General features: G+C 41.7%; 1 protein-coding gene across 1 annotated transcript in view; it reads left to right on the forward strand.

The window, feature by feature from the left end:
- Positions 1-23,560, forward strand: part of LOC122814162 (transcriptional protein SWT1-like) — an 881,598-nt gene that overhangs the window by 667,233 nt on the left and 190,805 nt on the right. The window contains exon 8 of the mRNA XM_044086775.1: positions 10,497-10,561. Within this exon, the coding sequence (XP_043942710.1) occupies positions 10,497-10,561 (65 nt within the window). The remainder of the gene's footprint in view (positions 1-10,496; positions 10,562-23,560) is intronic.

Below are 23,560 nucleotides of genomic sequence, written 5' to 3' on the forward strand. Positions count from 1 at the left end.
GGTCAAAATTTGCAAACAGTCTTCAAAATTCAGGCAGGGTCAAAGCCAGTTCCAGGTTCTTCCTCCAGCCTCTGGGCTGCAGCCATTGTTCTTCTTCCACTTGCTCGTTAATCTCCTCCTGCAACGCGCCATCGCCACGTGCAGAGTACCACGACGAGAGTGGTCGCACATGAGACAGTGACACTCAGTTCTTCTCATCTATCCGACCCTTCTCTTCCTCAGGGCTTCTTCCACAGTCTCCTTCCTTTTCCTCCCCTCCTCCCAGTCTCCAGTTGCACGATGCCTCACCTCGGGGATGGTGGGGGCATTAGGGAGCAGGATGGTCGGCAGGACATAGAATACCACAAGCACATACCTGTCCAAATCCTGAGAGCAGTGCTTTTAGCTTTTTATAGAGTGAAGCCCGCTACTTTCACTTTCCACTAACTTAGACATAGTACACACGGACAACATGTCCGTGGTCTCTCAACATCAACAAACAGAGGCGACAAACAGGGTATCCTTATGTCGAGAGACTTTCTCCAGGCTCATCTCAGTTCTCTCTTCTCTTAAGTCCTTTCTGATCCAGCAGGTCCAACACCAACTCACTATTGCTAAGCAGATCTAACAGGACTATGGCTAAGTGGTCTCTCTCTCAGTCTCTCACTAGTGATCAGATTTTCAGATTTTGGGGCACTCCCTTGCTGCAGATCTTCGCTACTTTGCGCCTTACAGCAAACCCTCAACTTGCCAAGACTTTTTCCTCTTCCAGGCTCTTCCTTGAGAGGCTCTCAGGAGCAGGATTGCCCAGGGACTTCTTTATGACTTCTGCTGCTTTTCCTCCCTTCCCATTCCATTCCAGAAGTCACCGCTTTCTGCCAAATTGATCTCATTGCTCCCCATTGGCCTCGACAAATTTGGTTTCCCTTCTTTCATCATCATCTCTCACATCTTACCTGCAGCATCATCCCTGCCTGACCCAGTTCCGGATCCCACCCTCCACCACCACCAGCAAGGTCCATCAGTCTCTCTCAACCTCACTGCTTTTGCCACCACTCTCCCCTTCCTTCAGGACCCCGGCTCAGGCTGATTTCTGACCAGGTCTTTGTCAAAGTCGTTTAGTAAGAACTAATTTAAACTGTTTTATGCTAGCACCTAGCAAGTGGCTAAATGCTGGTGATTTTTTCATTTATACATTCTGTTGAATATTGATCCTTTGGTTCTTGTTTTGAGGTTTCTTTTCGGGAGTTTCACTATCATAGTACACATCACTACTAAAAAAGTACAACTGGCTGCTATCAAAAATTTCATGTTGGCACATCGGAAGGCAAATATCATCATAGGAGTTTTTTTTCCCTAAAAAGAGAGAGTTGAAACATCCTCCCTCCTCCAGAATCTTCCTCCTCCCTCCGGGATCTGAACTTAATTATACTTCCCTCCCTTTTTATTACCCTTTCGAACCGAACTGTTTGTCTGTAAAAACTATATTTTTGAAACTAACTTTCTGTGCAAGAGTTTCTGAGAAGAAGGCCCTCTGAGGATTTTCTCTACCTTAGTATCTGTTGTTTCATGTTTTTTAAGTTTCATTTCTAACCCTTCCTTTCTTCCCCAAGGTTGTATCTCATGCCAATATTAACCAATCTATTGATCTACCAATTTTCTTCCTAACTTTTATGACAGAGCTGAACAGAAGCTGCATTTTTGGATGTTTTTCGTCAGCTCAGGTACTACTTTCTTGCATAGGACTAAACAAATTAGAAAATCAGACCAATTGTTTGTCTCCTATGCAGAAAAGTAAGGATGGGGATGGGTCTATCTAAGTAGGATATCTAGATGGGGTTGGATTCTGACCCATTTCCTATGTGTCTCTCTCTTCAAAAAACTACATTCTCTAAGCCAAAAGCACATTCACCAGGAGTCTATCCACTTCTGTAGCCTTTCAGGATAGACTTCCCATTCACCTTGACACTAGCAGTGCAGCAGCTTCTGCACGCGCCTCATACCTTTCTGTCTCATTACAAGTTGGATTTGGCCTCCAGAGTTTGGGCCAGTTGTTCTCAAGAGTCTGTCAGAGTTGTTCCCATTGAGCCACCGGGTTTCCAGGGCTGTCCATCCAGCAAAGATGAAAGCAGAGATTTGACACAACACAAAGAAGTTATGTACCTACCATATAACCATCCATGTTAGTTGTCTTCTCTCTCCTCTTCTTTCTTTCCTCCCTCCCTCCCTTCCCCCTGGCCTGGACATTGAGAGGAGTTCCTAGATTAGATGGCTCTGGAGCATTGTTATGAGGACTTTTAGGCATGGAACTTAATTCTAATTTAGGATAACTCTTTTAACTCAGTTAGTTAGCTACCAAACAAATCGAGAGTGAGGTAGTTCCGCATGCATCATGGGATATAGGGGTTGCCTGGTAAAGGAGTTCTCAGTTAGAGCTAGGTTGAAGCTAGGAGCCGAGTCGAGGCTCCTCGGCCCATCCAGCAAGAAAGAAGGCGAGAGAAGACAACTAACATGGAACGTTATGGTAGGTACATAACTTCTAATTTGCCTGCAGTGTTGTTAGCCCTAGAGATACAGAGGAGGGATTTGTCAGTAGAACGGAGAGGACGATTTGCTGAGTATTGGGTCAGTAGTTGGTTTAGTACTGGAGTTTTGTGCGGATTCCTTAGAATGTTGTGGACAAGAACTAGTTGGTAGTAACCAAGTAATTGAGGAAGTTCTAGCCATTGTAGCTCCCTTAGGGCCAGGCAGTGATGGGTTCTAAAAGCGGAGTTGGCAAATTTGGCAATTTTATTGTAACATGACTCAGGTTTGTCTAGGTCCACTTTTCTGACCTGGGTAAGGATTGGGGCAGCATACATTAGGGTAGACGGTAGGTGAGTTTGGGCTAGGGTGACCCATGCCTGATCTGATAGGAAGTGTTTGTGTCTGTATAGAGTTCCCATTTTTTTATGTAACTGTTTGATGGCTTGAGAAATATGGACATCAAAGTGAAGATTTTTGTAAATTTCTACAGCAAGGAGTTAAGTATGGGGAGACAGAGAAATTACAGTGCCATTTATGGAGGTGGTAGTGAAGAAAAGAGGAGAGGTTTAGAGGTTTTAGATTTGTTGGGGGTGAATAGGAGTAATTTGGTCTTGTTGGGATTTAGGATGAGTTGGATATTAGTAATCCATCTTTCCAAGGAGCTAAAGGATTCCTGGGTGAGTTGTTGTAAAGTGGTGAGGGATGGGGCTGAGCAGATTAGCGTTGAATCATCTGTGTACTGTATAAGTGAGGCATGCTGGGTGGAGGTGTGTAGTTTGTTGGTGAAAATAGAGAAAAGAAGTGGGCTCAGTATTGAACCTTGTGGTACGCCTATGGTAGTTGGTAGTAGAGGAGATAGCACACCTTGCCACTGGACAAATTGCTGCCTGTCAGATAGTTTTTGAACCAGGCAGTAGTAGATGGGGCAAAAGGTAGTGTGTCTAATAGTATGGTATGTGAGACCATGTCAGATGCTTTGGAGAGATCTAAGAATATGGCTGATACAAAATTATTGCTGTTTCTATGTTGGTTGATCTGATTAGTAAGAGAGAGAAGTGCTGTAGTTTTGCTATGGTTTTGGTGGAAACCATGCTGTTTGGGGGAGAAGAGGTTGTGTATTCAGGAAATGCATAACTTGAGCATGAATATATTTTTCAAGTAGCTTAGATAATTGTTCCATAATACTTTCTAGACCAGTTAGTATTTACATTACTAATGACTTCCTACATTGATAAAAAATTTATACTTGCTGCTGAGCAGCTAGGTGCACCGGATTGTGAGGAACGCTCTGCATTTAACTTCAACTTAGCTGACTGTTCTACACTGAAAAGACTTGGCTCCACTTTGCGATTTTTGATTGGCTCGTATAATGCAATTACAGCCAGTCAGCATTGTGGTATAAGAGCCAATCAAGTCACTGCTCCTAAGGCAAAGGGAGCCATTGAGGATGCAGAGAATTCGGTCAGTCGCATGCCGCTACTAGTTTTTGTGCCACTGCGATACCTTCAGAAAAGGTATTGCAGGGAGCAGAGAGTGAGAAAGATCATTGTTTTGATTTCAAAGAGAGCTGTATTGGTTTTCATTGTGGTTTCCTTATCCAGACTGTGCTGTGAATGGATGAGACTCGAGACTACCAGTGGGACACAGTGCCAGGGACTGGGCAATGAGGCGCCGAACAGCTTATGTAATGCTTTAGGCTACAGTGATGGTGAACACAACCACCGAACAAGATTTGCTGTGTCACTTAAGTTGTGAGTGGGATGGTCTTAATAGTGATGTTGCTGGGCTGCTGACTACTGCTGGAAGCTATAACTTTGGATTTTTTGCTCCTGTCTCATTGTCGGCTGTTGATGGGTTGTGGACTTAAGTTGGAGCAGCATCTGCATGTTCCCCTAATTGGTCAGAGGTAAGTGGCTGAATGTGTACAGTCTATGGCTCTGACAAGGAGTAGGGTTTGTCTGTAAAAGTTAGTGTCAGCATTTGGTTATTTATTTTTTATTCGTTTTCCTTTTTTTATTTATGTTATTGACCATTCCCTGATTTTGACTCCAATTTTACCTCTGTCCATTTTAATCCTTCCTAAAACTGGTGACTTTTGAAGAAAAGACTGCAAATTATACTTAAATGACAAATTAGAATTATAAACTTCTGTTATTTCAGAAAATGTATATTAATTCACGTTCTCTTATTTTGTCAAATTCTCAAGGTAATAGTAGAAATATTTTAAGTGTTCCTTATTAATTTTGGATTTGTCCCTGATTCTGCTCAGACTTGTCCAGGCTCCATGGAAATGGAACGTTTTCACACGGTGGAAAAATAGGGTGCTCCACATTTTGTTTGCCACACATTGCCAGGGTCTGTGTTCCACATTGGCCTCTTAAAGGTTGAGACCTTTGAGTCTTGCTGTGTTTATGCAGTGCATGATTTTGACCAAGTTTTCTGTCTGAAACGGCATACCAGTCTTTTTTTTCTGCCACTCTCCTGCTAAATCTCTGCCTCCAAGTGGTGACATTGTGCTGCTAAAACTTTACCAATTTGTAATGGTTTACTGTATCAGTGATCCTTATTGGAGAAGATATTATAGTTAGTTCTCTGTGGTACTTGAGTAGCTCTGTGTGCAGAGATCACTATGGCAGTAAAGCCTCCCTCCCCACCTTCCTTCTGCTGTTGAGATTTTGTGCATAATTGCATTTTCTGCAGTTCTTTTGGGGAAGACTAGACGTTGTTACTGTTCATTCTTACAAGACAGTGAAACCTATCAGTTGTAATACTTTGTTATGCTACATACTTTCTGAGATGGGCAAAGACATGCGCACTTTCAAACTGCTGTTTGCTATCTTTTCAGCAGTAGGTTTAATGTCATCATATTACCCATCATTAGGAACATTTCTAGGATCAGATGCACCTGATTGCTCATTCTGATCCTGACACAGTCATTTTTGCCTAGTGTCCTTGAGCCGAGATTAAATGCAGTGCATTCTACCTCAGACTCCACAGTAATGACTGTGACCATACTCATTGAATCTGGAAGGCCACAGTCAGGGTTTTGACCAGAGCTTTTTGCTGTAATTATGTTAACTCAGTACTGTAAGATTCAGGTTCTGACATATGTATACATCCTGGGTCCCATGTAGCTTAAGGAGCCTTTTCTTTCTTGCATCTCATCCCTTCTACTCCACTGTGTTGGTGAGGGACGCCAGTGATTCCCAGGTTAAACTTAGAAATGTTGATTAAGTGGTCATTCATCTACCTCATTTCACTCTTTTGGAATTCACTGCCTTCCCAGCTTTAGACATGCAATCTGGAGACTTTTTATAAAAGGTCCTGTAAATCTCCTTTGTACAGTATATCTGTCTCAATCCTCATTAAGAGTTTTAGTTAATATTGTACTGCTCTGGTTTTAGTCTTAGCTCTAACTGTTTTGTTTTTTTTTTTTTTTTTTTTAATTTTTGTATTGATGTATATTCTTACTCATTTTAATGAATAAATTTGAAATTATTTTGTAAGCTGCATGCATTGTGAACGAATGCAGTCTTTGTGTTTCTTGCAGCCAGTTTTCCTGTTTCTTCTTGTCCTCCATATTACATTTTACACATACTGCATCTCTGGCCTGCTTCAGATCTCCTTTTACCTGTCCTCCCATGCAGTGCACACTTTAACACTACTGAGAATATCATTTATGCAGCCAGTGACGTTTTTAAAATTTTTTAATGCCCTACCCCCCCCCCCCTTTGCATGCATGAGTAAGCTACCTTTAGTGGCTCTACCTCAATGGACAGTCCTCCCACGTCTGTAAGGGTGTTCCCAGTAAGCGATCCAGTGATTCCCAGGTTAAACTTAGAAATGTTGATTAAGTGGTCATTCATCTACCTCATTTCACTCTTTTGGAATTCACTGCTATAAGATACTACAGGCTTAATGCCTGGTATCAACACAGAGTTGTCTTACCTGTATATGTGCCACCCCCTACCCCTTCCCCCAGATTGTGCACCCCTTTTCTCCTTCCCTGAAAGAGGTGATGAGACTCCACCCCTTCATGATCCTTCTACCTCCGCCAAGCTTCTCTAGTGCCAGGGCTAAAAATCGAATCCCAGTCAGTTGGTCATGGCTTTGTCCCTCTACACCACAGAACCAAGTGGTAAAAGCCTGTGTACTTTGCCTTTGTACTAAAGATTTATTTTTGATTTGAAGGTGTTGTGTTGTACCCCATATCTTTTGTTAAAACACATGACTGGTTGGAACCTGAAGAAGAAGAATGTATTTCTGTTATGGTTCCACAAAATGGTTGTTCACATTAAGAAATGTTTAGCACAGAATTTTACATGACTTGCTTCCTGCAAGATAAGCTTAAGTCTTCTGATCACGATACCTACTTTTTCTTGAGAGTTCTCTATTTCCCAAGCATTTGCAATGTAGCATATTCAAAATAGGTTTGGCTTTATTGTAATTTAATAGAGTAGTATTCTTTCTACTTGACTTGTACTTTTACTTTCTTGTTTCCCAATGATTTGATAAGCATGACTACAGTAACCAGTCATTCCAAACAATCAATAAAACATTTGTTAGCTTATAGTTTGAAGCCATTGATATACATAAGCGCACACACACATATATATATGCATGTATAGAGGTCAGCCTTCACTAATCCTCCTCTCTGTAATCCGGTTCCTTCACTAATCTGGCTATGATTTCAAATCTCCACCCTCTTACTGCTGTCGGTGTCTGGTTCCACTACATGTATCTATGTGTTGGCGTGATGGCCTTGGTAAGTAAAGGAAGTACATCTTGTGCTGTGAAGAGAAAACACCACACATTATTCATTAAAGATAAGGTAGAGATCTTGAAAAAAACGGACAGTGGTCTATTGGTGAAGAGCTTGTGCGACTGTTACAACATTGGACATTCCACAATTTATGATGTAAAAAAACAGAAAGAAAAACTGCTGCATTTTTTTTTTTGCCAACAGTGGCTCAAATAAACACATGTACATAAGAAAAACAATGAAAGACAGGAAGTGTTCGGAACTTGATAAAGTGGTTTAACCATTGTGTGAGTGAAGGTGTTGAAGTGTCTGGATATATGGTAAAGGAACAAGCAAGAGTGTTTCATGAATAACTAGGTCTAGATTATAAGTGTGACTGTAGTGAAGGCTGACTTCATCGGTTCAGGCATCACCATGGTTTACAGTTTTGATCAATGCGTGGTGAAAAATGCTCAGCAGACAAAGAAGCAGCAGCGGAGTTTGTTGACGACAAACTGAAGTAAGTCATGAGTTTAACATGTTCACCAAGTTAGTTTTCAATGAAAAATTAAGCTGTGAGCAGGTCTGTAATGCCGATGAGACTGCCTTATATTGGCGATGTACACCAAGGAGAACACTAGCAACAGCTGATGCAGAACCACAAAATAGGTTTTAAGGCCTCTAAAGATCGTGTAACTGTGCTTAGCTGCTCTAATGCATTAGGAACCCACAGGTGTAAGTTACTGGCCTTTGACAAAAGCTTTCATCCCAAAGCGTACAAAGGCATGAAGTATTTTCCTGTAATTTACCGTGCTAACAAAAAAGGATGAATTACAAGTAGCACCATACTAGATGGTTCAAAAATTATTTTGTTCCTGAAGCACGAGCTCACTGTAACTCTGTTGGCCTGGATCACAAATTGTAAGATAATGCTTATTTTAGACAACTGCTCAGCACGACCAAAAGCAGAACTGCTGGTAAAAAAACAATGTGTTAGGTATCTACCTGCCACCTAACTGTACATCATTAATTCAACCCCTGGACAATGACATATTATGTTCCTTCAAGTCAAAGTATCTTTCCCTGTTTATGAGGTGCCTACTGAATGCAGTTAATGCTGGTAAACAAGTTCAGGAATTTATGAAGGAATTTCATATGAAATAGATGATTTACTGTGCTGCTAATGCTTGGCAGTGAGTGGAGCCATCCACACTGAAGAATGGTTGGCATAAATTATGGCCAGGTTTAATGTTCGAGTCTGCACCTGGTGAGGGGACTGAAAACGGCTTTTCAGGATTTAGGGTTTTCGTGGAAAAACAGACAATATGTAAAGTTCTTTCTTTTGCTCAAGAGCTAACTAATCCTGTTACCAAGGATCTTGCATCGAGATTGGATGATGATGATGATGTTGAAGACTGGATGAATGTAGAAGAAGATAAGCCACTGTTCATCATTATACTTAACTCGGACATTGTGCTGAAGGTTGTGCAGCCAGAGAAAGAAGATAGTGGAGGAGAAAGCAGTGATGAAGATGAGGAAGTTGTAGAAGAGAGACTTTTGATCGATAGGCTAATTGACTTGACAGCTGAATTACTGAAAGGATTAGAGCATCAAAGTTTTATTACTGAACAAGAAATAATGAGTATTTATGTGCTGCGGGGTAAACTAATCAGAGCAAAAAAAATGGTAAACACCCAGTATAGAGTTCCAAACAAAACAGTCCAAGAATAAAAAGTGAAAGGAACTCACAAAGTGATGTAAGAATAAGTTTAATAGCAAAGCTTTCGCGATAAAACTCTTCTTCAGTGCATAAAATCATACTAAGACACATTTTCATATCTACACCACATGAACAAATTCAAACCTATAGAAGCGCAGCAACAATGAAATAAATAAAATAAACAATTGAGTGCTTGTTAGAGACCTTTTCTTGAGAACAGGTTTTAAACTCCCAGTATGTTTCAGCCCAGGGGGCACATCTGTTTGAAAGTAATTAATCCATCTATATTCGATGTTCTTAGTGTTCAACACAATATCCCGTCCTCTAATACTTATTTCAGTGGTTTTAATTATAGCATTCTTAGAGCACATGTGTAAGTCTTTTTAACAGAGCTGTTGTTTCAGATTCCTACATTTCTTAAATGCAAAACTAGGTGATGAACCTACAACTTCTTTTAACAACATCAGATGTACATAATATAGATCACTTTTGTCTTGTAAGTTGTTTAACCCTATTAGTATGTGCATTATCTTGCATAATATATGCAAACTTATTTCTGGAAGAACTATCTATAACATTTACTGTCCCATTAGTTGGGCTTTCTCCTGTATCTGAGAAATATGGTCTAGCTAAGCCATCCATTTCACTCAACACTTGTTTTTTATTTTCTTCTAATAGTTTAATACTATAGCCCCATCTTTAAACTCTGTCACCATCTCATCTAGCTGTTTGATGCAGTCAGATATATCTGTATTCATCCGACTTTCTCTAAGGAATTGATTGTGCACAATGCCTTTGTAAATGGGGGGGTACACATTAGTGTTATGTAAATATCCAGCAGTTTGAACTTCTTTTCTATAGATTGTAATACTTATTGTATTATCTTTAATGTATAGATTAATACCCAGAAACAGATTTTGAATAACTAGATTTAAACTTCAAGAAGGTAGTAGTAGAATGAGTATATGTAAAAGAATAAACAATAGGTATAGCTAGATAGATACACACACACACACACACACACACACACACACACACACACACACACACACACACACACACACACACACACAGGTGTGGAAAGCCAGAGCTAAGATTTCATACATGTTAAGCCACACTGTTTTGTAGCTTAATACTTTAATTCCGGTTTAAAGTAATTGGTATAGTATAGAATGTTAAAACAGAAAAGAAAAAGCTTCCGTCTTACATTTGCCTGATACTTGGGGTGGCAAATTGGCCCGCACTTCTGTTTTGTAATGAAGAATCTGTGCCAGATATATAAATGAAGGCATCATTATGGTCATTGTATTTTACTATTGGTTTCAATAATGCTTTCCAAATGTATTGGTATGTACACTGAATGCTTCTGACCTTTATGTCTGAGGATTATTCTGTCTCTTGGTTCAAGGTAGTTGATGTCACTTAAAATGGTTCATACTGACAAAGCTTTACTATTGCTGCTTTTTCTGTTACGTCTGTTTTCTGGGATGTGGTATAAAATCAATTTATAAGAAGTCCTTTTGCTTTTAGATGAATGTTGCAGATCGGTTTACAGCCCAGGAACTATATGAATGTTTGACAGTAGAGGAGTATAGGTGAGTGGTTAATTATGTTGTTTTAATAATGCATTTCATGTAAAAATGAATAGATTTACTGATTTTCCTGTTGACATATCTTGCAGAATTTCACTAGGTAGCTGGATTTGTTACTGCTTGTGCTGCCACCACCCTGATTAGAGAGCGGTTGCAGACTGTGTACTAGTGGAGCTGGAGCCAGAAGAAAAACAGTTTACTGTTGCTGTGGGAAGGCACTTACTTTGGTGCTCTACCAGAAAATTATTTTCCCAGTGGAACTTTCATGAGCTGTATTTCTTTAATACATGGTCTTTTATGCAACAGCATCTGGTCTGATCACCTGCCATCCCTTGGGATCTCTTGTGCCTGTCGTAGCCTATTTAGGGTAACACGATGATGTTCTTCATTAGATCACTATTGCAGCATTCCAAACTGTTGGGTTATCTTCCCAAATAACCTGGACGTCCAGCTGGGGTACCAAGGCTAAAGCCTTCAACAGAGCCATAATTCCAATGTATGACTTAAGCACGTAGGCATAAATGGACATAGAGTAAATCCCCAGACTATTTTGCTGCCATTCTGAATGCAGGTCTCACACCCATCTGTCTGTTCTGTGTGTAGTCATTGCTACAATATTTCTGTTTATTGCTATTAGATGTCAACTAGGAAGGGAAAGTGCGACTATGGTAAGCAGGTTCCCTATAAAGATCTCTATTCCCTTTGCCTTTTCTGTTTAGATAGATTGGGGAAAAGTTTAATACATATTTCACTCTGGCCTTTAGACCTCTGAGTTAGCAGACTCATGTGACTAAATACTTTGTACCTATTCTGAGCAAACTAAGTCTTTGTCCTCTCCTGAGGAAGCAGCCCGTAAACAACAGGTTTTATCTTTGGTGGCTGAGGCTTTCCAAGTAGCTAGACACACCATTAAATGCTATGATGCAGTGAAAGCTTCCTGCAGGGCAGCTGTTGCTCCTAGACTTTTCAAACAATTGCAGGAACAAGATGAGATTATGAAGGAGATCTTCATTACTTCCATACCCAGAAACAAAAGGAATTATTCTGCAAAACCCAACTACTTTGCCCACAGGGAATCCAGGCCTTTTCCTAAAACCAAAAAAAAAAAAAATGCCTAGGAAGAGATTCCAGGACAATCGTGACATGGTCTTCAGATATGGGAGGCCTTCTTACCTAGACAAGTCCACCTGATTACCTTCTGTTCCCCTCCCCACCCCTCAGTCCATCCCATCCCATTTTCAAAAGGTAGACCTAGACCTCATCACTAAAAAGCTGGTTACTCATCACCTCAGACAAATGGATGGTTTCAGTCATTCAGAGGGGATGCAGAATGGCCTGGAAAGAAGTTTCTCCTTTCATTGGCATCCCTCCGCGTCCACAAAATCAAATTCAGTTGCTCTGTTCCATCATTCAAACCCTGCTAGAGTAAGGCATAATAGAGCCTGTGCCTCAGCAATATGTGGGAAAAGAGCTCATTCCCAAGAAAAGGAGGAGACTGGAGGACTTTTCTGGATCTTTCCACCCTCAACACCTTTCTGTCAGTTCCATCTTTCAAGATGTCACTACAAGCTCTGCTTACATTCATTCTTCCACGTCTTCCTGGAGTCTTTGGACCTAAAGGATGCTTATCTCCACATTCCTATTCACCCAGCCTACATGAAATTTCTGAGGCTTTCTACTGATTCATCACACTTCCAGTTTTCTGCATTGCCTTTTGGACTCTCTGCAGCCACCTTGTCTTCACAAAGTGCCTTGCCCCAGTAATAGCTTACCGCAGGACTCTGGGAGTCCCTTATTTAAACTACATGTTAATACAGACTCCATCTCACCAGATACTCTTATTTCATCTTAAGGTCACCATGGCCCTAATTCAAGCCCTGAATTTTCTGGTACATCTGTAAAATCGTCAAGTGTTTATTTACTGCATTGCTCTCTTGCTAAGGTTTCTTAGCTATACATCCTAGTCCACTCAGAAGTGTGCTACTTTACCCCCCCAAAACCTTTCTCAATGTACTATATTAAAATAACTGCCTGTTGCCTTAATGCTTGCCCTATAATCTCTGCTTCTCTCTTTTCCTAGTTACCTTCACTAGCATATTGCAGCTGCTGCATAATGGTGTCTACAGATTGCAATTTGGCTACCACTCTCTCAACAAAAACTGTTTTTCTCCCGGCAATTAAACAGAGTAGGTTACACATATAAAACATTTGTTAAGCTTACTCTTTCAGTGCTGTGTAACTAAGCGAGTCACTATTTTGGTCAGCCATAGGACTCTTTTCTACTTGAGTGTTTACCTCCTTCCCCTGTAACTAAAATACACTGACTCTTACATTAGTGTCTCTGACCCTAATTTCTACAGGTATACCTTGTACCTTTCTGGCTTTCTACACAAACATAGATTTCCTTTATTAAAGTCTGACATTGAACAAGTAACCCTTGTAAAAATCCTCAGAAGTGTATACTGTTGGTCTGTCTTTCCTGCTAAACATAAATAACATTAAGTGCTGAGTGCAGGTTTTAGGCCTTTACATTAAACTTACCTCTTGTGTGGTGTCTTGAGTCAATCAAGGTCCTCCTCTAACCACTCCTACTGCTTTCTCTTTTCCCCCACCCCCAGTTTTCCTCAAACAGGTTAAACTGCTACAACAGTAATTTCATCCTGCACTCCCTCACATAGCCCAGAAAATTATACTCTGCAGCTATTAATTTATCCTGCAAGTGTATAACCTATAGATTAAAAATAGCCTAAAATGTTGGTGTAAAAAGAAACAAATATAAATACAGCCAAAACATTACCTTAACATACCATAAGCCCAGGGAAATACCTGGAGTCAGTGTTAGCCCCGCTCCGCTCACCCTGCTCCCCTCCCTGCCCCCAATTCCCACCCTCCCCCACTACTCCTACATTTAAACTACACTCAGCCACTCCCCTCATACTAAGATCCAGTCAGTGAACAGCCCTCCCCGACACCCATTTTTCTTTTCCATTCTTCCACACCCTGTTAGCACAATCAACCAACAAATTTGGCCCACTGTCCTAACAAAATGCAAATAAGTAAAAAAAATACTAATTACCCTAATGCCTATACTGTTTCTATTTTACCATCTTACTGCCTACGAACAAATACTTGACCATGGTATTCACTACCCACAAGGTCAGACAGACACCCACGACCACACACACAACACCAAACACTGTGCCATCCCCAGCAAACCGAATATACGACCCTCAATAATATATCACCCCTGTAAAACCACAAAACACAATCCTAAAGACAAAGACCATATAAAACTAATAAACTCCTAAAGCTTAGAATATCCTGTCACTATAACCTTATAACACACAGAGATATTCATCCCAAACCTGGCCCACCCACACCCAATAACCTTCACTCCCCTACCACAACCCCCCCAGTCAAGCTACCCCTTTTTACTCCCACTAGTTCCCTCCTAGCATTTCACCTAAATATTAGAAGTAATAATAAGATTCCCAACCTACACACCCTTTTAGCAACCCACTCCCCAGACATTGCGTGTTTTACGGAAACCTGGCTAAAACCTAGTACTACCAAAAATGCGATACTACCCCCAGGATATAATATACACCGGTTAGGCCGTGCTACTAAGAAAGGAGGTGGAGTAGCAGTCCTTTACAAAAACACTCTAACTGTTAATAGAGACACTATTCAACCACCCCAATTCAACAATGCTGAACTCATAACCAAATTACAGATTAACCAGTACAAATGTTTAAACATCGTCTGTGGATACATTCCGCCAGGCAACAACTTAAATACCCTAGAGGATATCCTGTACTGGTTATCCACTACTTATCCCCAAGAAACTATAGTTCTTGGTGACTTTAACACCGGCTGGCACCCCTGCTCCTCTGAACCCTCCCTCACTCCTATAAACATATCTGGGTTTAAACAGACCATAACCTCTCCCACTAGGATAAACAAACCGACCAACTGGGAATGTATCCTGGACTGGATCCTAGTTAACAACCAACCCCAACTGTATACTGCTGGCACTCTCCCTGACAACCTTAGCGACCATTTTCTAACCTTTATCATAAAACATAAGGTAGGAAACCCTCACCATACCAAATATAGAACAGTGAGAAACAGAAAAAAACTTGACACTGCAATATTCCTAAACAAACTACAAACAGTTGACTGGTCAAAACTAAAAAAATCTACCATTAGAACAGGCTGTAGCTCACTTTAACTCTAAATTCCTGAGTATCCTTGATTTCCATGCTCCAGCACGTACAATTAAATCTAGATCAAACACAGCACAATGGCTCACAAAAGAGACCAAATCTAAAATCAAAGCTAAAAACAGAGCCTGAGCCAGCTGGAGAACAACCAAAGCCCCACTTGACCATCTAAAATATCGTCAACTCAGGAATGACACAAAAAAAATCTATCTTACTGGATAAAAAAAGCTTCTACCATAATCTCCTACAAAAACACCAAAACAACCCCCAAAAGTTCTGGGCAGGCTTAAATCAGCTACTTCATCCAGGACATTCTACCACCCCAACCCCGGCTAACCATACCCATAGTTCCCCAGAGACCATAGCTAGCGCTTATAATAACTTTTTCACCGAAACAATCCAATCCCTAGCAAATCACCTAACCTCCACAAACTTAAACCACATGCCTAATTTATCCACAAATCACCCCAGATTTAGCCTTCAACCAATATACATTAGTTTTATCAAAGTTATCCTACAAAAACTAAAACCTACTGCCCTCGCTGCACCTCCTCCCCGCAGAGTACCTACAAATAGCTGCAGATGCCATTGCATATCCCATATCTATCCTTATCAACAGAACCTTATCCTAAAATGCTATCCCCTCCCTCTGGAAAATATCCCACATCATCCCACTCCATAAAGGTGGTAGCTCAGTAGACATGTCCAACTATAGACCCATTGCCATTCTTTCCCCACTAGCCAAAATAATGGAGAAGTGTGTACACAAGCAACTAATGCAATACATTACACAGAATAACTTACCATCCAACTCTCCAATTCCCAGCATGGCTTCAGGTCAGCCCTCCTTTCCTTTACTAATGCCATAAACAATAACAGAAATGACAACAGGCTAACCTCTGCCCTCTTCCTTGACCTATCAAAAGCCTTTGACATGGTCAACCATGAACTTCTCATTCTTTCTCTAAAATCCATTTCCCTCAACACGCACACTGTCCAGTTGTTTCGAGTCCTACCTAACTGGTAGGCAACAGGTGGTACTATGGCAGGGCAAATTCTCCAGTCAGCTACCTCTCACACTTGGTGTCCCTCAAGGCTCTATACTAGGCCCACTACTCTTCTCTATTTTTATCAATAATCTTCACACTGCTATCCCTAAAGCTACCTGTATTCAATATGCAGATGATTCCACTCTCATCTGTTCAGCCACCTCCCCATCCGAACTACAAATCTTAATCCAAAATTCTTTTAACACTATTGAGAACTGGCTCACCAACCAACGCCTACTACTGAACCCCAATAAAACTAAACTTCTACTCTTCACCCCCACTAGTAGATCTGCCATACTTTCATTCTCTGTCATGTCTAACAGTGGCACCACTATCTCCCCAGATCAACACACTAAACTTCTAGGGGTTATCATAAACAGTAATCTCAAATTTGACCTACAGGTCAACAAAACCATACAGACCATCAATAAGAAGCTTGGATCACTGTATAGAAACAAGACACTCTTAACCCCACTGGCTAGGACTGAAATCACCCGATCACACCTACTCTCTACTCTTTTATATGCCTCACCTGTACTCTCAAACCTCAATAAAACCAAACTAAGTAAGCTGTCCCATACCTACAACCATATTGCCAGATTCGCCACTGGCTCCACCTATAGAACCTATCACTGCCAGAACCTGAAACAACTAGAATGGCTAGAACTGCCCAGCTTAATTCAATTCAATCAACTCTTAATAGTGCACAAAGTTCTGTACCACCCTAAAGATACCCCCTCTCTTATAAATATTATTAAGCCATATAGCAACCTGAGATCCCTACAGTCAGCCGACAAATTACTGGTCCAAACCCACAAAGCTAATAAGTCAGCTGGTGAATCCCTGTTCACCAACTTTGTTGGAAAAACCTGGAATGATGCCTTTGCCAAACTATATAACCCTACAGTCCTCCAAAAGTCTCTTCAAAAAAACCTCAAACAGTATCTCATATTGAACTGGATATGTCCATGTACCAACCCAGATTAAGTTATAAAACAATAGCATAATCAGTAATTATCATAGCATAATCAATAATTATCATAACATCTAACTACATTACCATGCTATGTATCCAGTCTTACTTGTAATTGCATCTGTCCATGAGAACTGTGAAACTGTGAGTTACAATCTTACTTGTAATTGTGTCTGTTCATGAGAACTGTGAGTCCCTACTAGGGAACATCACTAAACCAATGTACGTAAGATATACTACCACTTTGTTTTTATATATTCTAATTGTTTTCTAACTTCTTGTATAACCTTTGTATGTCTGTCCATGAGAACTGTGAGTCCCTACTTGGGAACACTTCTAAACCAATGTACATAAGTTACATTACCACTATATATATATATATATATATATATATATATATATATATATATATATATATATATATATATATATATATATATTCATATGTTCTAATTGTTTTCTAACTTCTTGTGTAACCTTTTGTATGTTTGACATGTATCCAGTCGGACTATCCCGGTAAATAAATCAATTTTACAATCATTCTGAAAAAGTCAACTGTGAATCCAAGCCAAGATCTGGTTTTCTTGCAGTGCAAACTAGCCACCACACTCATGCAGGTCTTCCTACTGCCAGAGAAAGTGCAAAGCTTAGTCAGTTACTTCAGATGTCCTTCTATTCCTATATTGCAGTATTCTTACTCTGGGATTTCCTGCCTCAGGCGACTGATCGTCGGCTCCTATACAAAAGCTTAAGCCTGGTTGCTGTAGGTGCATGAGATGTCACACACAGGTCCATAAAGCAGGGACCTTAAATGTAATGTCTGCATGCACAGACCTCAGAACTTTTCAGCCGCAGATATTGTCACATCGTTTGCTTCACTCGTACACCTGAAGACTTCTAAAAGCTAAGTATCCCATTTGGGGAAACCTTTCCATTCTTTTTGCTTGAGCTTTGTTAGCTGTATTTAGTATTAGCCAATGTCAGCTAAGAAGGGCAAATGCCTTTGCGGACGTCAGATACCACATAAAGATACGCATGACCGTTGCGTTTTTTGTCTTGGGAAGGAACACGATCATACTGCTTGTTCCATTTGCTGATCTTTTGTACCGAAGACCCTCCACAGCCATCTGGCCGCACTAAACTTATATTTAGAGAACCAGCGTCTCAAAAAGCTTGCGCTTAGGATGGATCCCGAATCAGCCGTTCCGACTGAACCACCATGGAAAAAAGCCAAAGTTTCCAGGCCTACTTCCATTGCCTCTCTGCCATTGGACATCCCGCCAGCTTCCAATTTAAGAGTTGAGTGACATCCGACTGAACCGACTACTTAGACAGCTCCCACCGAGGAAGCCGCTTCAGAAGTAACAGCCTGCACGTCCACATAGATAGCCCAAATGTTGGTACTACCATGGTCAAGGGGGAACCAGAATCAGTCTGACGACCTTCGGTGATGCCAATTTCTGAGTCTCAGGCTTATGAGCTTAGCCCTTCTCCCAGACCGCCACCTACTAAGCGAAGAAAAAAAAAACTAAGTTTCTGACTCCTACCTCTAAAGGAGTTCCAGATTGGCAGTCATTCACTAACTCTCTGATGCAGGCCTTTGTGGCCCTCAGGCCCACAGGCTCTTCTCCCACCAACTGTACCTGTGCTCAGCCCTAGACCTGCCTCTGCCATTTCTCTCCCCTTGCAGACTTCCCAAGAGGGAGAAGAGGGACTAGAACCTTACTACTCTTCTTCTGAAGAGTCCATTTCTTATGCATCCCAAATTGCCTCTCCTTTAGAATACTATTCACCAGATGAGGAATCCATTGAAGGGGACTCCCCACCAGAGGACATTACATTTGGTGAAACTATAACTAAGGTGAAAGACTACTTTAAATAGGACACTGCCCAGATGACTGGCACCCAGAGGAGGTATTTTGAACTCCTTCAAGTGGAGTCGCCCTCCCCATCTGCCATCCCACCTATCTTACCTTCCTATTTGGCTGCTTTTACCTCTTCATCCAAAAATCCTGACTCTCAACCACCTGCACCTAAAAGACCAGACGGGTTTTGTAAGGTACCTGATGAGCAAAAATTCTTAGTTACCCCCCAGACCCTGCAGTTATTGCTGTCTCCCCAGACAAGCAATCCAGACTTATTCCCTCTGCATCTCTTTTGCCTACTGATAAAGACAGCGAAAGCATGGACAGGATTGTGAAAAAAGTGTACACCTCTTCCACCCTGGCCTTCCGTGCTGTTAATTACCAGACACACATGGTAAAATATGCCCTGGTCCCTGTCTCACACGCAACCAATCTCCTGGCTGCCACACCTGACTGCCCTACTAAATCAGACATAACATCTAAACGGTGGCTTCACAGGTAGCCAGACATTCCATTAGGTGTAGTTATTATGCAGCAGATGGCTTAGCTAGGTGAGCCCGCAGATATTCTTGACTTCACCTACAGCCTCTTCCAAAAGGCCTCAAAACTAAAATTATGGACACCACATTAGTCCATAACCTTTTGTTTGGAAAACAATCTGTAGAACTTTTTAAAAACCTGCAGGAGGAAAGCAAGGAACTGCAGGACAACGAGCACTTGCTTGTGTCCCCTAATCTTAAGTATTACAGGAACTATCCTGCTAAAACTTCTTTTGTCAGGAGAACCCCTTCCTCTGGCACCCTCCTCCACCAGGCACAGGAAAGGAACCAGAAGGCAGTTATACTCCAGACCTGTTCCCTCTCAACCAACTCCTAGACAGCCATTTCAGGATAGAAATGCACCCAACAATGCTTGACTGCCTTGCCCATCTGCCTTTGTCAGCCCGTCTATCCCACTGTTTACCATTTTGGAAAACCATCACTTTAGACCAATGGGTACTGACTGTCATTCAAAATAGATACTTCCTTTCTTGGAGGGAAAAGCCCATTCCCTTTCCCCCAAAAAATCAAGCCCACCTCCTGCCACAAATTCTTCAAGACCTCCAAAAGCTAGGAACAATAAAACCTGTTCCTTCAGATCAGGAAGGAAAAGAGTTTTACTCAAGACTCTTTCTGGTCCCCAAAAAGGATTGCCCTTTGAGACCTATACTGGATCTATCCTTTCTGAACCACTTCCTAAAAGTTCCATCATTCAAAATGCTTTCCCTTCCAACCCTTCTCCCTCTTATCCCAGACCAGGCCTTCATGGCCACAGTGGATCTAAAGGATGCTTACCTCCTTATCCCCATAAAGCCCTCCAACAGAACATTTTTACGTTTTTCTGGACCCTGCTCTCATTTTCATTTTACAGCTTTGTCCTTTGGTTTGTCTACTGCACCCAGAGTATTCACAAAATGCCTAGCCCCAGCTATTGCTTACTGCAAGACCCAAGGTATCCAACTCTATCCCTACCTAGAAAACATTCTCCTTCTAGCAGAGACGGAAACCCTCCTCAAAGACCACCAGAGGTTCTCCACCACCCTTCTTCAAAACCTGGGCTTCACCATCAACATAAACAAATCCTCCTTGCTCCCTCAGCAAGACAAAATCTTTCTAGGCTGCAGAATCAGGACAGATCTGATGCGGGCCTTTCTTCCCCAGGAAAAGGTCCACTCTCTCTCCACTCACATTCAAAACCTTTTACTGGAACTCCAGATTTCTACAAGACAATTCCTGCAATTCCTGGGGCTTATGGCAGCCACCATTCCTATGCTTCACTTGGCAAGAATGCACATGCAGACGTTCCAGTGGTACCTCAAAAATGTGTGGTCACAACACCTACACTCTCTGGAGAAGCAAATTCCTGTTGTGCCCTGCCTCAAATCAGAACTAAGGTGGTGGATTCTACAAATCCGTCATAGCCCGGGATTACCACTCCAAATGCCCTTCCCAAACCAGTTCATGCACACATATGCTTCAGACCTAGGGTGGTGAGCCACCTGCAAAGATTTCAGGGTTCAGGAAACATGGAATCCTGCCCTTCAAAAGAAACATATCAATGTCAGGGAAATGACTGCAGTTCGTCTAGCCCTGGAGGTTTTTGTTCCTGCCCTCTACCCGGACCCCCTTCTAATATTCAGACAACACCACAGTTATGTAGCACCTCAACAAACAAGGAGGGACCAAAGCCTGCCTCCTGTACAGAATAACTCTACAAATTTGGAACCTCACCTCCAGGCACAGCTTGTCCCTGCAGGCCTCATACATCCCCTCTCAGGACAACAAATAGGCAGATCTTTTCAGCAGAACATCTTCTGTACAGCACAAGTGGATGTTGAACAGGGAAACTTTTATAGACGTTGTCCACCGGTAGGGCACTCTTCAAGTGGATCTGTTTGCCTCCACCCAGAACAGACAGTTGTAGAATTTCTGCGCCAGGGATCACTCCCCACTAGCCTGGAAAGTAGATGCCTTCAGCATTCCTTGGAGTGGTTCTTTACACTCCCCCCTTCACTGTAATCCAAAAGGTCCTACTGAAAATCAGGAAGGACAAACCAAAAATCATGCTGATGACCCCCTATTGGCCAAGGCAACACTGGTTCCCCCTGCTTCACTCGCTAGCCAAGGGCAGTTGCTGGATGTTACTCCACAAGGTGGACCTTCTCACACAATAAAAGGGAACCCTAATCCATCTTCACCTACAGATGTTAGCACTAACACTCTGGATGATAAACTTCTATTCCCTTTTAGACACCACTACTCAGAGGACGTGCTTACAGTCCTGAGGGAGACCAGGAAACCTGCAACTAGAAAATCATACTTATCAAAATGGGAGAGATTCTCCAAATAGTGTCTACATAAAGACTGGGACCCCAGCCAAGCAGACCCTTCACTAGTCCTTGCATATGTGTGTGAACTCATTAAGGATGGCCTTTCTTACTCCTCAGTGAAAGTGCACCTTTCAGCCGTCTCTGCCTGCCTGCCTGCCTCTAGATACCCCTTTACTGTCCAGGCTAGATGTTAAACTTTTGCTGAGAGGGGTCTTACACATCAGACCACCTAGAAATCCCATCCCACCACCCTGGGACCTAAACTTTGTCCTGGAAAAACTACCACTTTCCCCCTTTGAGCCAGCTAGCAATGCTACTTTACAATTGTGTACATGGAAGACTGTATTGTTGGTGGCCATCACTTCTGCTGGGAGAGTGTCATAGTTACAAGCTGTCATGTCCAGCCCCCCCACACACACACACACACACACACCATCTTCCACAAGAACAGGGTGACCTTGCGCACTAACCCTTCCATCATGCCTAAAGTAGTAAACAAACTGTCCTTAAATCAATCTATTCACCTGCCTACCTTCTTCCTCTCTCCAACTAACAATAGTGAAAGAATTCTCCAGTCTCTGGATGTACATGACAACTGAGATTCTACCTAGACAAAACTCTTTCAGAAAATCTGACCAACTATTTGTCTCCTTCCACCCCAGGGCTATGAGCAAGGCAGTTTCCAAGCAAACTGTTTCAGGCTGGATCAGAAAATCCATTTCCTTCTGCTTCTCATACCATGGCAAACATTTACCCATGGGGTGAGAGCTCATTTCACCAGAGGCATGGCTACTTCCAAAGCCTTCCTCAAAGTTCTGGAAACAACTTCCATTATGGAAGCTGCCACCTGGTCCACTATTCACATCTTCACCAGACACTACAAGCTAGATCAAGTCTCCATAGCCAGGGCAGGCTTTGCTAGAGCAATCCTGCAGGGGTTTCTGGAATCTTCACTTCTACCTCCACCCTTCCCTCTAACTACCTGTGGTACTCTCCCACAGTAAGAATACGGCAACATAGTGATAGAAGGACATAGAATAGTTGTGTAAAATCTTACCATAATCATAGATGTCCTTCTCTTCCATGTTGCAGTATTCCATCCCTCCCACCTTCCCCCTGAGTTAAGTTTGGACTAAGGACCTAGCCGTTAACTACTAGGAAGCTCTACCCTTCACCAAGAGCTACTAGCCAACATATGACACTTGACACTTCTGGCTGACAATCACTTATTACTCTCTTTGGGATGGTCTGTCTGGCCTTCAAGTTCTGAGGTCTCTGCATGCACATGTCACATTTAAGGTCCCTAGTTTATGGCCCTATGTATGATGTCCCACGCACCTACAGCAACCAGGCTTAAACTTTTGTATAGGAGCAGACATCGGGTTGCCTGAGGTGGAAAATCCCACAGTAAGAATATTGCAACATAGAAGAGAAGGACATCTATGGTTATGGTAAGATTTTACACAACTATTCTTTCTTTTCTCTCATTTCAATCCCATACCACAAGGGAGATTTACTTATTTATTTTTGTATTTAGTACAGGCATCATTTTCAAATCTAGGTGCTTAGGATTTCCCTCTTTCTTCCCCCCTTGGTTGACCTGGTGTGACTTAGTGTAAGTTTCTTCATTGTATGGATCTTTTACTGTTTTTTGTGTAACTGAATGACCTGCAGCTGAATTCTGGTTCTGCACAGACTGCTCTATTTTTTTCAGAGGCTCTGTAAGTAGCTAGTGACTTTACTGAATTTCTGTGGTAATATTTGTGTTTAAACTGAACCTGTACCTAGAGAAAGTGTATAATCAGAACTCCTCCTTGCTGCATGTGTTTTTTAATGTTTAAATTGCACACACACATTGAAGAAGTGCTTTTATGACTTGAATACCTTGGGCTAGCTATACCTGAAGTGCTTTTACTGGCAATTTTCCAGTTGTACAATTGTGAATAATTGATTTAGTTTTTCTGGTATATCTTTAAAATCTGGCAAGTGTTTATTTACTGCATTGCTCTCTTGCTTAGGTTTC

This window comes from Protopterus annectens, chromosome 10.part0 (assembly GCF_019279795.1).
Source record: "Protopterus annectens isolate FY-2018-M chromosome 10.part0, PAN1.0, whole genome shotgun sequence".
NCBI lineage: Eukaryota > Metazoa > Chordata > Ceratodontiformes > Protopteridae > Protopterus > Protopterus annectens.